We start from the raw sequence: 16,863 nt of genomic DNA on the forward strand, positions 1-16,863 counted from the left end.
TGTAGAAAGATTTTGACAGATTTCCCTGAGCACTTGGGGTCAAAAGAAAGCGATATTAATGGCTACTTGCCATGGATGCTTTAGCTGAGATTCCCGCATGGCAGGGGGTTGGACTAGATGATCCTCGGGTACCTTCCAACTCTATAAACAGTTGTTATTGAGACATTTCGTTGCGGATCTGATAGACAGAGGATGATGATGACACTGCAGGCGGGCGTCCTGTGCCGGTTGAAGCAACAGGAGCGCTGGCTGAAGCACCTTCAGAATGGAGAGACACGTGTTTCGCATTCCCGTTTCTTTACAAAGGGTTAAACCATGGGGGGGGGGAGAGAGAGAGAGAGAGAGAGAGGAGAGAGAGAGACTGACCACCGCGCTCTGCGCCTGAGACAAGCGGCCAACAAAACTCCCCCTCCCCCGCTGCGAGCAGCGGCCAACGCCCTGCCGCCACTGGGGGCGAAACCTCACGCGGCGCACCTTTCAAAACTCCGGTGAGACCCCCGCCCCCAGCCCTCTCCTCCGCTCTGCGATTGGCCCAAAGTCTCAAGCCCCGCCTCTCCCTCTCCCCCTGTGGGCGAAACCTCTTTCTTTCACCCGCCTGTCACTCCGAGCCGCGCTTTCTCGCGCGCCCCGGGGAATTGGGAGAGTTGTGTGAGGAGTCGCCAAGGTGCTGCTGCCGCTGCTGCTGCTGCGCCGCCGTTGGCTTTCCCCTCCCCGTCCCAACGGTTTCTCCGCGGGCTACGTACACAGTGAGTGTGACGTCGTGGCTGCGACCCTGGAGGGAGGGGTCGCTGTGTGTGTATGTGTGGGGGGGGTCCTTTATGACGAGAAAGAGAGAAGTAGCTCTTTTTAAATAGTTTACAGAGGGGGCGAGCGAGCGGGCGGGCGCTCTGAGGGGAGGCTTCCCTTCTTGGCTGGGGAAACGTTTTAGGCTTCGCGAGATAGTGAGTAGTAGACACACACACACACCACACACACACACAACAAAATAAATAAATAAAAATTAAAAATCACAGGTTGCCATGTTGGTCTCATTCGAAAACCACCCCCAGATGACGCTCACATAATAGTCCTGCTGGTTTGGGATAGCAGCCAACTCCTAGGAGCCAAGGTCCCTTCACCCCTCCCCAAATAAAATATTTGAGGGGGCCAGCCCCTCCCCCAAAGTTGATGGACATTGCCATTCAAATTGTGTGTTTGTGTGTGTGTTGCACCATGTGACCCAACTATGCCAGGCAGGGCTTATATTGATTGATTGAATTTATATAACACTTATCAAACCTTTATTAGGCATTTACATGTAAAATCGCGAGAGAAAGAATCGCATACAGGAACTTTAAAATATATATACACAAAGAAACAATTAAACTCATAGGCTGATTGTATGTGTGTATTAGTAAAATCTAGAATTTCCTCCTGTTAAAGTACTCCTTGAAGCACTGCTTCAAGGAGTACTTTAACAGGAGGAAATTCTAGATTGAATTTATATACCGCCCTAAACCCAGAGGTCTCAGGGTGGTTCACAGATATTATTAATTGAATTTATATGCAACATATATCTGTCCCCCATTGGCACCCCAGTTGGAATACCAAGGAGAAGTAGGGCTGCAAAGGAGCAAGCTCAGCAGGCTTTGCTGCTCTGTTTTTTTTGTTTTGTTTTGTTTTTGTTTTTAAGGGGGGGTGAGACGCTGGAAACCTTGGGAGCTGAGTCTCTTCATCTCGGGGGTTGTGGGCAAAATATTCCTGCACTGCAGGGTGGTTGAGCTAGATGACCCTTGTCCCTTCCAACTCTACGATTCTGCAAACTCCTCTTTTTTTGGAGGGCGGGCGGGGGAGAGAATAAGATGCTGTTGCTCCTGCAATCCCATTGAGCAATTGGGATCATCGGAAGGGGCGCTTCTTGTTGAAGTTGACTGTCTCCCCAACTCTCGCAGGTTGGGTTGCTGGGTCAGATCCTGTAGCTGTGAAAGGCGTATGGCTGCTGCTGCTCTGGAATTTCCAGAGGCTTGCAGTCCCAGAGCCCTTTCTGTTCTGTTCTTGTCCTTTCTGGGGGGTTCATTGTGGGGCTGGCCTTTAAAAACACAGACACACCACCTGAATGATGGGTTAACTTCTAGCCTGTTCAGTGTGCTTAGAAAGGCTTCTAAGTGTGACTGTAGAGGTCGCTAGGATCTAAGCAACTGCACTGTGTAAGTAGGACTGCAGCCTTAAATATTTAATGTTAAATATATGTTAAATGTACATCGTTAAGGCTATTTAAGGCAATCAGATACCAATTTAAAAGCTTCGGGGGTTGCCATTCTGTGCTGTACTATCTGTCCTGCCTGCTGCATTTGTACGCGCAAGGCAGTTCAAAAGACAGTTGCCAAATAATAGGAAGGCCCATAGCTCAGTGTTAAAGCAAAGGTCCTAAATTTCATCTCCGGCATTTAATGGTAAAGCTGGGAAAATCCCTGTCTGAGACCCTGGAGAACTGCTGCTCCCAATCAGTGAGCTAGATGGACCAATGGTTTGAATTGGTTTAAGGCAGCTTCCTATGCAAATAAATGCAACCTATATATCGACCACCCCCAACTTGCAGTTCAAGCTTCCATTATCTTTGACTGTTAGCTTTGCTGGCTGAGGCTGATGGAAGTGGCAGCCTAAAACACCTGGAGGGCACCAAGTTGTGGGAGGCTTCTGCGGCTTATATATCAGGGATCCTACCAGGGATGTTGTCAAACCCCCCAGCTCACATCAGTCCCAGCCAGCATGGCCAGTGATCAGTGGTGATGGAAATTATAGCCCAGCAACACCAGGAGAGGCACATCTTCCCCATGTCTGCTATATATGAAAGGTGTGTGTGTATGAGAAGAAAGGAAACAAATGCCTTGGGGGGTTTTATGGGTGTAATTAGAAATTTACATATTCTGTCAAAATAAACTGCATTTTGATTTCTAATTTGAGCAAGCCTAAAAGCAGGAAACAATATTAACCTATTCAAGGAATTAGAGAATAATGTATATTATTGATTAACCTCCCGAGAACAATGATTGCTCAAACTAAATTACTGCTGTGAAACTGTAAAAAAAAAGAAAAAAGGCATGATCATAATGCTTGACACATGGTGGTGTTTTAATGATCAAGTTTATAGAATGGGAGAAATACTAAGTTTGATGGTGATTGTAATCAAAGTACCGGTATTTATTTCATGGGTTTCTGCCATGGGGAAACTGGGGAATGGAAGTATTCAAACAGGTGTATTTTGCTTCATTCACCAAAATATATTTTCTTGAGTTGTTCAGAAAGAAGATAAAAAGAAGATTAAAAAAATGAATAGGTGTCTATGTGTATGTGCATGCACACATCTGTTATACATTGTATAACATGTTTTGGGTTATGTGGCTAAACCAGATTTCTCTGGTCAATGTTTTCCATTTGTAAGCAAACTAAGGTGACCAATGTAATCATTCTTTTGCTTTTCCTGTCATCTAAAGCAAATATTTGCTTTTTAATAGGTATATACTTGATACACCCGCTTTGTATGTATAATGTGTATTTGGTTGGGTGTAGTGCAGGAAGAATAAGACATGCATCCTGAGTTTGGCAGTGATTCAAGTTTGTTCTGGTAGATAGTTCAGAACAATCTTGTGTTGCACCTTGTACCAGACTTCTGCCTTAAACATCAGTGAAAGCACCCACGTTAGAACCAAAAATCCTGCGTAGGCCAAAGCTGTTTTTCCCTGCATGCCAGTAATCCAGAGCTCTGCATTTTCTTCACTTAAAAATAAAATAAAGGGAAAAGAAAAGAGTATGTACTGATACTCTATTCTCTTTCAATGAAAACTAAATTCTGTGACAGTGCAATTTTTACACATTTGATTTGTGTATATTACCTACCTTGCTTCCACTAGTCAGTGGAGGGACAAAACATAGAAGGCAGTGAAAGTATGCCTCTTGGTAACCAGAAATCTTGCTCACTGCTCTCTCATACCTGAGGTTTCACTAGGCATTATCCTTACTGTTTCTAAAAAGAAAAAAGAGATTTTCAGGATGCTCAATTTTATATTCATGTATGTATGTATGTATGTATGTATGTATGTAAATTTCTATACTGCCCTTTACCCAGAGGTCACAGGGCAGTTTAAAATATAAAAACACGAACAAGCGGAGACTTCCGGCGGCTGACGCCATTGCGGGTGGTCGTGGGCTGCTTCGGCTGCGAAGCGCCCAGTCCATCCCGGGGGTTAGGAGCCCCGCTACCGCAAAGCGGGCTCCGGTTGGGGTGCGGGAAGAGCGTCCCGCACCCTGGGCTCCCCGGCTGTGCCCGTTGAGCTCCGAACCCTTCCCTCGCCCCCCCTGTAAAGGGGGAGTGGGGGTGAAGGGACGACGGAGCTGGGCTTTAGGGGACATGCCCCAACCGGGATGCAAATGCGGCGACAGAGCCTGTGATGAGCGTCTAAGTTCTACCTTTGATGTATGGATCTAAAGAAACCCGGGGGTCGTGAGTATTTGTTGGACTAGATACTGGGTTTTTTTTTATTTGGACGATCCGGGGGGAAGGAAAGGTAGCCTGCCTCCCTCCCTTCGAGTGAAAGAAGCTAACCAATCTGAGGGACTGCCGCTACAGTACTGGTTACAAAGTTTCTAAAACTCGATATATGAGACTGTTGAAACTTTCTTTTGAGAAGTAAACTAGTGGAAAATATCTCCGTTTAAAGCTGCGGCGTTTGCGTTCCGGCTTAGGAAAATGGCGACGAACATAGAAGACAGAATAGTAATCTGATACCCACTTCCTCCTCCTCTACCACCATGCTGGGTTTCGTCTTTGAACTTGTTATGAACTCTAGGCTAACGGAAGAACAAAGACTCAACGCTTTGAGGCTGGAACTGCTTTATCAAAAAGTGAGAGCCTTGTGTGGGGGTTTGAGAAGAAATCAATTGCCCACAGAGGAGGCTTTTAAAATCTTTGACACATTGGAAGAAAGCCTTGCTAAGGAGCTGAGAGGGTTGTTGGAAGGATGGAAAGAAACGACAAAGCTACTCCGGGAAAAAAATTCGTTTTTTGGGGGTGGCAGCCCCAAGACGATGAGAGGATCTGTTATATCCAGTCCCCGAGGTGTGAGCTCGGGGGCAAGGGACAAAGAATTAAGATATTCACAAGAAGAAAAGGAATGGCATAAAGAAATGGAGCAGCTGGAAGAAGATGAGATGGGTACCCTGAGGCTCGTGGCAAGGAGTGTTCCGAACTATGCCTGGATCTGTGGATATCTGGAGAAAGAAGCCACTTGGAAGATTGGTTCTGGCGTCATCAGGAGAAGGACAATGGACAGAGGGGGTGTGGGGTGAAGTATTAAATAAAATTTAAAATAGTTGGTCATGGTATTTTGAAATCGGAAGGTAAACACTGTCAGCAATATTGAGTTTTATTTTTTATTTGAATAAGAAAGGAGATATTTGAAGTTCCTATGTTATTAGCAGCAGTTTAATGGACAGAGAAGATAGTATAGATTTGATAAGTGTAGATTTGATAGTGTAGACTTGATAAAAATGATTAATGAAGATCTATGATGATGTGTTGTATGTAAAGACAAGATGAGTGGATTAAGTTTATAGATCAGGATGATTAAGATTAAGATGAATGTTCTATTTTATATGTATAACTATGTTTAATTTCCAAAAAAAGAGAGGTTAAAAAGTAGATTGTGGGTATAAAATCGAAGGTGAAAAGGCAGGGGAAGTCAACTGTCAAGATTAAGCACAAGAAATTTTTTTTTTATGAGATGCTTAAAAAGAAGAGAAATCCTGGCAATGTTTGTATTTGGTTTCTCAGTTGTTTTTGTTCTGTATGTGTATAAATGTAGGTGTGGTTATGGGTGTATGTGATTATAAGTAAAAAATGTCAATAAATTCTTATAAAAAATAAAAAAATAAAATATAAAAACACAAAAATATATACCATAGTAACAAACAAAAATCATACCCCCAGTATTAGCATTCCAGTACCCATCTCTGTACTTGTGAAATGTGATTTGTGAACTACCTGGATCTTTTAAGCACAATTCAAGAAAGAAAAAGACTTGGGGCAATGTAATGTGTGGCAATTGTAGGATAGGCAAACATTCCAGTAATACAGGTTGAGGAGTTTCTGGCCCACTGCTTAGGGAAGAAATGTCTGGAAAGGGTGTGAACAGCCTTATTTATTTTGAGATACGGGTAGCAATCATTCAGAAATCAGATTGAAGTTTTCCAAGATTTGGATAGATTGGAATAATTTTTGAAACAGGATGTTGACAGGAGACAGTTCTGCTCTGGTTGTAAGTTCAGCAACTGCTAAGAGCACTGTGATTAGAATTTTCCTCTCTTTTGGAGTCCTGTTTGGGGCAAACTGTAGAAAGGAGCCTGGTCTACCTGAGTAGACTCCCTCTCAGACTTAAAACAAAGACTGTGCACTGAGAACAGGCTCCTCTACAGGCATGTCCCTGCAGTAAGTGGATGATGGGGCTAGGTTGGTAGGGATACTGGTACAAGGCCAATGGGTGCAGCCCCTCATCTGAATGTTATTCTCATGAAGATTATTTCCAAATAGGGCTGCAGGGTGTTGATGGCTATCTCAGGGGCATGGGTTCAAGCCCCAGTTGGGGCCCCCTTGCAGGGGATTGGACTCGATGACTCTCATGGTCCCTTCCTACTCTACAATTCTGTGTTCATGCCTGATCAACATATTGATGGCTTAACTCTCCCACAATTTGAGGCAATGTTCGGTTCTAGTTGTCTTTCTAGCGACCATCTGGACAGCTCTCCTGACTGTTGATGGAAGTAGTGGGCATACTTCCCTATACCCAGTATACTCTTCAAAAAAAAGTAGTTCAGTTACTGTTGGAATTGCTGCCTTTACAACAGCAGTGATTAATTTGGAAACAACACATAATATTCAGCAGCAAATGTGTATTTGCTTCCATAGTGTCATGTGATGTGGAACTTGGATCTTATATAAAGTTATGGGTGTTCATGCCATGTACATACATAACCTTTTGGTGTACTTGTAAAATATTTTAGTATATAAAGCAGCCCTTAGCTGTCCTAGTGTATTCCAAGTTCTATTATCTTTACCAAATGAAGTTGCAAACATAATTCTACATGCTGCCCAAATGTGGTGAAGGGAGAAAAGTAAATCTAAAATACATTACCTGATTTTAATAACTATTGAATTTTCAGAGAGCTAGTTACAAGGGCAAATGGGTTGGGAAAAGTTTATGATTTTTTCGCTTCAATTGGGAGAAAATGACAATGGCAGATAGGTCAATACTCTTATGCTGGTGACGCTCCATGTACATCATGTAGTAAGGAACTTGACAGGAAGCATTACCTTAAGTTGTCCTTGGTAAGGAAGTGGACCTCATTTGAGGAACTGTATCCTTCATTTTCAAGGGCTAAACTAGATGTGACTATTGCAGCCTTGCTGTTCACATATCTGTTCCATTTTTGTATTTTCAAAAAGCATGTTGTGGGTAATATTTAACATCAAAAGGGGTGGTATAGTTGACATCTGAACCCTCCACATCTTCCCATGGCCCACTGCTAAGAGCCCTTTCCCCACAACCTGGTGCGCTTCTAGTGTCATTCAGATGGTAAGCCCCTGGAGGGTGAGTGGAAGAAGATTCAGTTCTCTTTACATGTGTACACTTTTTGCTGTAAATGTTAGCCCCCAGGTGATGTGCATAAACAACAAAAATGGATGTCCCATTGGCTCTAACAAGGCACTTTACAAGAAAAGAAAGAACAAAAAATTGATGAACTGGCACAGTAACAGAAACATTAAATACCAAGACAAAGTTAAAACCTCCAGGGTCAAGTTAAAATTCATTAAATCCATGCTGCCTTAAAATATATATGCTATGTGTATGATGTAAACCAGATTTTTCTTCCCCCCCACATGTGTAATGGCACTTCCTATCTATGCGTGTTCATTCGTCTCAACACAATGTAGGATAGCAGAATTTATGGGCAAAATCTCCTGTAATGACTGGTACTACAAATACTATGAAGTACAGAGGTTCTTTGTTTACTTCATTTCCCATTCTTCCGCATGCGCCTGTGCGCTGTCCCATCCGCACCTGCAGGCCAGAAGATTGGATCTTGCTTCTGTTTGGGAGGAACAGCACCTTCATTTAGCAAGGTGGAACCCAGGAAACGTGCAGAAAGCCTACAGGTTTTTGGCAGTTTCCCAACATAACCATTTAATAAGAGGGTGTTTGATGATTAATGTTAAAGAAAATTCTTCATTACATGAGCATAATTGCTAAGTTCTTGTTCACAGCTTAGACTTTCAAAGATGTTGAAAAGGCAAGAGTGATGGGAGTGAGGAAACTTGACATCTGTAACCTGTGCTTATCTGGGGCACCTTCTTAGTGCACTTCTCTGGGCACCAAGGAGTGGTTGGAGGTAACTAGACCTTTCTTGGTGCTGTTTCAAGAGGTGCTTGCTTGTGGTTTCTTCAGCTACTGTGTTCATTTAGAATGCTATTATGTATGGAGCAAGCTGTATGTGTAGCCTGTAGGTTTCGGCTAAAACTCCCATCACTGATCATTGGAAATTGGCCAACGTCTGTTGTTGTGACATTCATCCACAAATCACCAACCCATTTAGACCAATGGGCACATTCAGATTTTTCAGTGAGATCCATGGCAGTATATTCTAGCCCGGGGTCAGCAATCTTTTTCAGCAGGGGGCCGGTCCACTGTCCCTCAGACCTTGTGGGGGGCCGGACTATATTTTTTTTGGGGGGGGAGAACAAATTCCTATGCCCCACAAATAACCCAGAGATGCATTTTAAATAAAAGGACACATTCTACTCATGTAAAAACACACTGATTCCCGGACCATCCGTGGGCTGGATTTAGAAGCTGATTGGGCCGGATCTGGCCCCCGGGCCTTAGTTTGCCTACCCATGTCTAGCCACACAAGGCAGAAATTACTACACCAGATCTTGCCATACAGGCAAGCAGGTAATATTAACACAGTTAAAGGGCACATTACAGCCAACCAAAAGCACTTAGAGCATGATGATGTGTAGCCTGGGAATGAGGGAGGCACCATCTGGGAAGAATCCAGAGGGCCTGAATAGAGAGGCCTAGGAGGCTGATTTTGGTCCAGGGTCCCCCACCTCATCCTAAATGATCCTAGCCACCGCCTTTGGTACTAAGGGAGGCTTCACTTAGCAGTGTGGGGTGCACTGGTGCTTTTCTTTTTCCTTAGTATGACAAAACATACAGCTGCATTGCCCCCCCCCCAATGTTGACCTTTATATTAAATTTGAATTTTCCAACTGAATGTTAATGGTGCTGTATATAAGATGGAGGAAAAACAAAATATAATTTTCATTATAGAAACATGAATCATAGAGACAAGTGGAATACATTTTCATAATGGGGTCTGTATTTCATATTGTCCTCTGATCTTCTGTCTACGCTTACAGCAGTGTAAACAGGGCTTTTCTTTGCATAGCTCCTTATTTAGATTTGCATAGCAGGTCTGGAACTAGTTTGTTGATGAGCTACACAAATGAATTAAGCATATAATTCAATTGGTGTATGCAAGAAAGTTAGTGGGAGGCCTTCATTTTGAATATGGAAGAGGCATTTGTCTAGACTGAGCATGGTATGGTGGTAGCAAAAGAAGAATTCTATTCATGAATGAGAAAAGTTACTGGACATTAAGGTTTGACTTTGTTCATATAGATCACTTTATTTTCATATTTTGTTAAACTATGGCTATTCCATCATCTGAACTCTGCCCAGAGGCTTAACTATGGTTATTAATGTCCAGCGAACTGCAGTATGAAGCAATAGTTTTGTTCTAAGAAAAACTTGACTATGTTTTAACACTGGCTTAGGTTTCTGTCCTTACACTATGATTGTTTGCTGCCCTGCCAGGTTTGTTTGCCTCTCCAAGAACCTGTGCAATGGAGCTACCACAACACCACTCAGGCAGGATGAAAGTGAGTGCCTTCAAAAGAAGTCAAGAAAATTGCCACACGGATACTCAGATGTATTCCTTTGTATTCGAATACTGTGGTGATTCCTTTCTATGATAAGCTGGCAGTCATCTTTTTAGACCAGAGAGCTGTATGTCCTTTAGCAAACTGCCATCCAGATGCTTTGGACTAAAACTCCTAGTATGACTCGGAAGTGGCAAAGTTTTCAGTTTATTGAATGAGCCTGGGAAGCAAAATAGTGCCCCATCCAAGGGTGGATTGATGCTCTGCACCATGGAGGCCATGTGCCTGAAGAGCAGGGGCAGGGCAGAGGCAGTGGACTAGTGGTCCAGGCAAAATTGGCATTGCCACATTTCAACCAGGAAAGACAGCAAGGCCCCTAAGAGCAAAAGAAAGCTTGTTAGTACCCCTGGAGAGCTCACATTGGCCAGTGCTGACTAGGACTCGCTCTGGGAGAGCTGTTGTCTCAGTAGCATGCTGATGCCTTTTAAGGACCCCTGAAGGCTGGTGGGCCTAACCCACCACATAGCCCTATTTCCTCTGAGGAGCTATTCTTAAAAGACCATTGTCTTTTTCTGTAACCACTGGCTTCTATGGCATGCAGGTGGTGAGGGATAAGTTAGAGGGTGTCAGCTGAGCTGGAGGGGTCCAGTGGTTGGAGAACACAAAAGATAATTGGGAGGCCTGCAGTAGGAATGGGGTGGGGGCTTGCCCTCTTTTTACCTGTTAGTAAAAAGGGAGTTTGGAGAAGTGAGGAGCACTGAATTTACATTATTCAAAATAATGGGTCAAATACCTTTAAAGGGACAATAAACACATTCATATTTTCTTGCATTTTATAATGTAACACACATATATACTATAAACTGTAATTTACTTAATAAAGAATACTTTATTAGACTAATATATAATATAATATATAATAAAATAATACATAAATTAAAATAAATCTTCAAAGAATCAGGAAGTGATGAGCCATGACAAAATGACATATTGTGTCTTTGTCCTTTCTTCTGCCTCAGTTAATCTATTTTCAGCTTAGTAGTAGATTTTCTTCATGTTTTCGCCTAGTATTTAATGCATCCATGTGCATATCAGTGTCTTTTCTTTGAATAAGAGGGAAATAGCTTTGTGCTGCAGATGGAAATAGAGCTATTTGAATACTAGTTAACACATAATAACCTGAAAGACAAACAAGTTAGGCTGACTGCTAGAAAGGTTTCCCAGAATAAATAGGCGAATAAGTAGTGAAGTGTTGAAAGAATTACATTAACTGTATGTGAAATACCATTTTGCCCCCTAGTCAAAAGTTCACAGAATGAATGGGGGAAATCACTGTGGGTTACATGCGGTATGGTTGCTCTAACGAAGGAAGGCTCTTTGATTCCAGCAGAGGTGTTGTCAGCCAAAAAGAAAGGAGGCTATTTTCACCAATTTGTACTCCTCCTCACACCATTTCCCCATGCTGTTGTAAAGGAACTCCCAAACTTCTGGAGAAGGTTTTGGGAGGTGATCGGTGCTGCTAAAGGAAGGGTGAAAATCACATTCCTTCTCTGTTCCTCTGATAAAATCTCTGCTGGATCAAAGAGTCTTCTGCCATGGTAGAAGCTTTCTGCTTATTTATGTGCTTTGCTTTTATATTACATGAACTCCAGCTTTTGTGTAGCTGCTACAAGTGGTCTGCACGTCAAGCACCCCTAATCCCCTGGCTCTATGTTAGGCCTTGCCTTGTCCAGACCCTTGTTTATTTATTTATCTACTTTTGTTGATCGTGTTTTTCCACTGGCTGATGCTGGAGGGTAGTTTTTGCAGAGAGCTAAACTGGGAAAGGCAAACAATATAGAGCTTACCAGTGTGTATCTATGTATATGCCAGAGGGATGAACATCATCTATTGATACCAAGAGAAATGCTGTAGTTGCATACTTTCCAAATGAGGTCAGAGAAGGGAATCGTGCTTTCTCTCTTTGATTTTACTGCTCTGTAATTGCAGTGTATAGCAGTGTTCTGCCCTCCTTGTTGCCGTTTGTCTGTCAGGTATTCCTTTAACATTGAGTGTGTCTAGCACTTTCGCTATGCAGCTTTCGGCAAATACTAAAGATGCACCTCTTTACCCTGGTCTTTGACACCTTAGATGTGTGTTTTCAGGACCCACCCTATTCATGTGACTGTGATTTGTTTTAAAGTATTTATATGTCTGAATTTTAAATTATTGCAGCAGCAGTCCTCATAGGCTCATTTGTGAAGGACGGGTAATAAATTACATAGTCTAGAAAAGTAGTATGCAAATAAAGTGATAATGACCTAGTTTGAATGTCATGCTAAACCATGGTTTATTGTTATGTGCAGTGCTTTTTAAGCAAAAAAGGTGCCTTTACTCACCATGAAATTGTCACAGTAAGTGCCACACTTTTAACATTTGAAAAAAAGAGATGTGGGTACTGCGTATCCTTGAGTACCCTCAGAAAAAAAGGATGGGTTATGTACATGAGCTACAGCAAACCCCAGACTTCTTAGCTCCCCACCTCTCCTCCTGCCATATTGTTGGGAGAAGGAATTTAAGCAAGCCAACTTCATAGTCCATAGCTTGTTAATCCACACTTCCCAATTTGAAAGAGATGAGAAGCCATTGCTTTAAAAAAGTGAAACTAAAAGCTTCACTTAAAGCATAGGAACTTGGGAAGCTGTCTTAAACTGTCTCAGACCTATGGTTCATCCAGTTCAATATAGTCCACGCTGACTGGCAACAGCTCTCTAAGGAGTTCAGACTTGGGTCTATCCCAGCCCTACCTGGAGATGCCAAGAATTGAGCTTGGGACTTTCCGTATGCAGAGCAAACACTCTACAAACACTGTATACCTGAAGGAGCGTCTCCACCCCCATCATTCAGCCCGGACACTGAGATCCAGCACCGAGGGCCTTCTGGCGGTTCCCTCACCGCGAGAAGCAAAGCTACAGGGAACGAGACAGAGGGCCTTTTCGGTAGTGGCGCCCGCCCTGTGGAACGCCCTCCCATCATGAGTTAGAGAGATAAACAACTACCTGTCATTTAGAAAATACCTGAAGGCAGCCCTGTTTAGGGAAGTTTTTAATTTGTGACTCTGTATTGTATTTTGGTATTTGTTGGAGGCCGCCCAGAGTGGCTGGGGAGACCCGGCCAGATGGGCGGGGTATAAATAAATTATTATTATTATTATTATTATTATTATTATTATTATTATTATTATTATTATTATTATTATTAATCTACCACTGAACCTCACTGTGGCTCATGTGTGATTTATTGCAATGTGCAAATGTGGCCAATGAGAACCTTTTAGTAGGGCCAGCTTTCTAATTGGTCCTAATAAAGGTAGAGACAAGCTTTTGTGTGTTTTCGACTCCTGACTTCAAATTAAGCTCAATATAAATAAGAGTTTGCAATGAGAAATGCATGAATAGTAAATTGTATTGGTTATTATTTCTGAACAATAACATAACACATAGGTGCCTATTTGTGTGGTTTGCATTTGTGTACAAAGTATAAGTCAAGAGTTAATACCTCATTTGTAAGAACATGAACTCCGCAGCATAACTTAACATTTTGCAGTATTTTGCAGTTAATATCTCTTTTTTTTTTTCTTGAATGCTCAGTGACCCAAATTCCCCCCCCCCCCAGTTAATGGGCCAGTTTAAAGTGTGTGTTAGTGCTCTAAAGACCACTAAAATCCAAATGTTATAATGCAACAATTCTAGTCTTGCCCTTTTTTGTTGTTGAATCATTGCACTTTAAGGAACACTTTTATAGCAGGATCCTTGAAATCGTTAGATGAGCTTACAAAACACATCACTATGTTTTCACTCCTCTCTTTCCTGTGTTCTTAAGAGTCTTTATGACTCTCCCTTTTAATGTTTTCAGAATTCACTCTGTGACTATTAGATGTCTGAGCAGTGATAATATGGGAACACCCATGTTGTAACATGACTAATATTTGTTCTTATTTGCAAGGAGGCTTAAATTCAGTGGTGTCATTCTTACTACTTGGGATGCATTTGCTTATTGTTGTTGAGCAAGAACTGCGATTGCATTCCAGCCCACCTCATCAGTTTCCACTTAAGATAAATGCTATGGTCATGGTTGCATCAGTACTAGGGCTGTTCTCTAACTGGGAACAATCAAATATTGCATCTTATCACTAGGTATATAATTCTGCAGAATAATTTAGAATAATGTTTCATCTCAATCCAGATAATATGGAAATGTTGTCAACGTTTCATCAATTTGATCATAGATTTGCCTGTTCTGTTCACTCTCTCTCCACTTTTAATGATAATGTATGCAGCTTGTGTTTGCTTCTAGACCTAGAACTGCATATCCTGGTGGCTGCTAAAGCTGAAGTGCCTTAAGTACTTCAGACTGATGCACCAGTGCACCAGCTGGTACAGTAGAAGGCAGAGTCTTCTGGCCTCTTCCATATATGCTTTGCTTCTCTCCAAGCCTTAAACGATTATGGCTGAACAGTGAGGGTAAGGAAAGTTTTGTATCTAGGCTGGGGCCAAGGATAGGGAGACATACAGAGGTGGGTGAAAGTATATAAATGGGAGAGAAGGGCTAATTACATCAAAGTCATTTCCCCCTCTGCTTTGTCTGCTGCACTTCAGAATCTGGGAGTGCCTATCAGCTGTTCTCGTGGCCTGGTGGTGGTGGTGGTATTAAATGATGGGTCTGTCCAGAATAAAACATCCGTCATCCACAGTTTGATCATGAGAGAGGGAGCTGGCTTGGCATATATAGCTGAGACCTGGGCAGATGAGTTTTTGTGGTGTTGGAGAAAGCTTTCATTGTGGTTTTGGGGGACTTCAGCATGCATGCTTTTCACACAATTACTCCTCACCATCATTGTTAAGCATGTATGTCACCTTGGTACTCCAGTGACCTGTTGATAATAAAACAGGAGGGCTACAGGCACTCCAAAATCTAGTGTCCAAACTTGAAATTCCATCCATCCCTAGCTGTTTATGTGGATCTCCAGCTGTGAAATCACCTATGCATGAACAAAGGGAAAGGCTGTGTGTCTACAAACATCCGAGAAGCATTGCGAGCCTGTTTAAAAAGTAATGATTAGTCTGAGTTTGAAATACTGTGCTATACAGAACCACAGTAAGGTAGCTTCCCCGAGGAGTTGTGAAGCTAAACATCTAGAAAAAATAAGTACCACTTTATTCTTATTTCTTTATTGACTAAACATATACTTTGTTTGCTGCTCAGATGTATTTGTTTGCACTGTGCATAAGCTTTGTTACATGGCTATTGGAATGATCTGGTTTGAACAAGAAGAAAGCAGAATCTTGAGGTCAAATGTAACGGCTGCAAAATAGCTTTGTTAATATGGTGCCGAGTCATTTTCACTCTGTTTTTCAGCACACTGGATGCAAACATTTGGAAAGGGCTTGCCGATCAGAAGGTTGGCGGTTCGAATCCCTGTGATGGGGTGAGCTCCCGTTGCTCGGTCCCAGCTCCTGCCCACCTAGCAGTTCGAAAGCACATCAAAGTGCAAGTAGATAAATAGGGACCACTCTGGCGGGAAGGTAAACGGTGTTTCCGTGCGCTGCTCTTGTTCGCCAGAAGCGGCTTTGTCATGCTGGCCTCATGATCCGGAAGCCGTCTGCGGACAAACGCCGGCTCCCTTGGCCTATAGAGCGAGATGAGTGCCGCAACCCCAGAGTCGGACACGACTGGACCTAATGGTCAGGGGGCCCTTTACCTTTACCTTTTATCGATATTAATAACAAACTTAGAAAGTATCTCAAACTATATATAGGAAAGACTTGATGAAATTTTTACTTTTCTTCTGATACTACTATAGAGTAGTATTCATTGCTAGTCCTACTTTGAGTAGACCCATTGAAGTTATATACATGATTAATTTAGGTTCATTAATTTCCATAGGTGTACTCTGGGAATGGCTTAGTTGAATGCAGCCCATAGTAACTTGTGTCAAACTTATCTAATTCTTCTCTCCTGTATTTTAGTGAATGTGGCCATAAAAAGAAATTGATATTTAATTATGTTAATGCATTTGTGTGATTATGTGGATTGCCTCCAATAACCTTGTTGAAATTTAATCGTTTTAACTGATATAGTAATAATAACAATAATAATTTATTTGTATCCCACCCATCAAGGCATAAAGTTTTTTCATGTTTGAAAAAAAAACTTGTGTAAAATTCTTGTGAAGTTTTAATGCTTCTAATGGTTGTTTACACAGGAACCAGCAGCAAACTTGTTCCCTTGTAAAAGGATATGCTTTCTTAGTGATGAAGTGCCATCTAGTGGCATGTTGATACAACTACATTTTCTAAAGCTTGAACCAAATTTAGAAAAGATAAGAATTCTTTAATTGGGGTCAGTTAACACAGTTTTAAACTGAGTCCAGATTATTGAATTATGCATTTATCTTGGGGGAAAGAACTAGATCAAATCTGTAACATTAATTCTATCTAATTTCATATGGGATTCATACACAGATACGGCTGCATGGCAAAACTCTTTTGAAGATAAAAGCAGACATTCAAGAAAGAGGCAGGTGCCATGTGTTTAAGGTTTTAAAATGAGTGAGTGCCAAAAGTAGCTGCTTGCTTCCAAGCCATCATTAGATGTCTTCTGTGTTTTAGTATGCAGTTTAGATGACCTGTTTTGCATAAATGCATTGCAGATTAACTTTCATTTCGCCTTATCACACATCTGTGGAAGGCAGGAACCAATTACGTTGATTTTGAGCACATTAAAACCAATAGCTGTATGGGAATTCAACTTTTCCTTGAATAAAGCATCCTAAAAATGTCTTCTTCTTTTTTTAACCCAGGAGTTGTGAAACTTCCGGGTCCTGTAGAACTCTTGCTACACAAAAT

The 16,863-nt window shown here is 42.0% G+C and overlaps 1 protein-coding gene across 1 annotated transcript in view; it reads left to right on the top strand.

Moving 5' to 3' along the window:
• Window positions 1-711: 711 nt before the first annotated feature.
• TNFAIP8 (TNF alpha induced protein 8) overlaps window positions 712-16,863 on the top strand; it is a 42,319-nt gene continuing 26,167 nt past the window's right edge. Inside the window, exon 1 of the mRNA XM_033164090.1 lies at window positions 712-746. Within this exon, the coding sequence (XP_033019981.1) occupies window position 746 (1 nt within the window). The 5' untranslated portion in view covers window positions 712-745. The remainder of the gene's footprint in view (window positions 747-16,863) is intronic.

This window comes from Lacerta agilis, chromosome 11 (assembly GCF_009819535.1).
Source record: "Lacerta agilis isolate rLacAgi1 chromosome 11, rLacAgi1.pri, whole genome shotgun sequence".
Classification (NCBI taxonomy): domain Eukaryota; kingdom Metazoa; phylum Chordata; class Lepidosauria; order Squamata; family Lacertidae; genus Lacerta; species Lacerta agilis.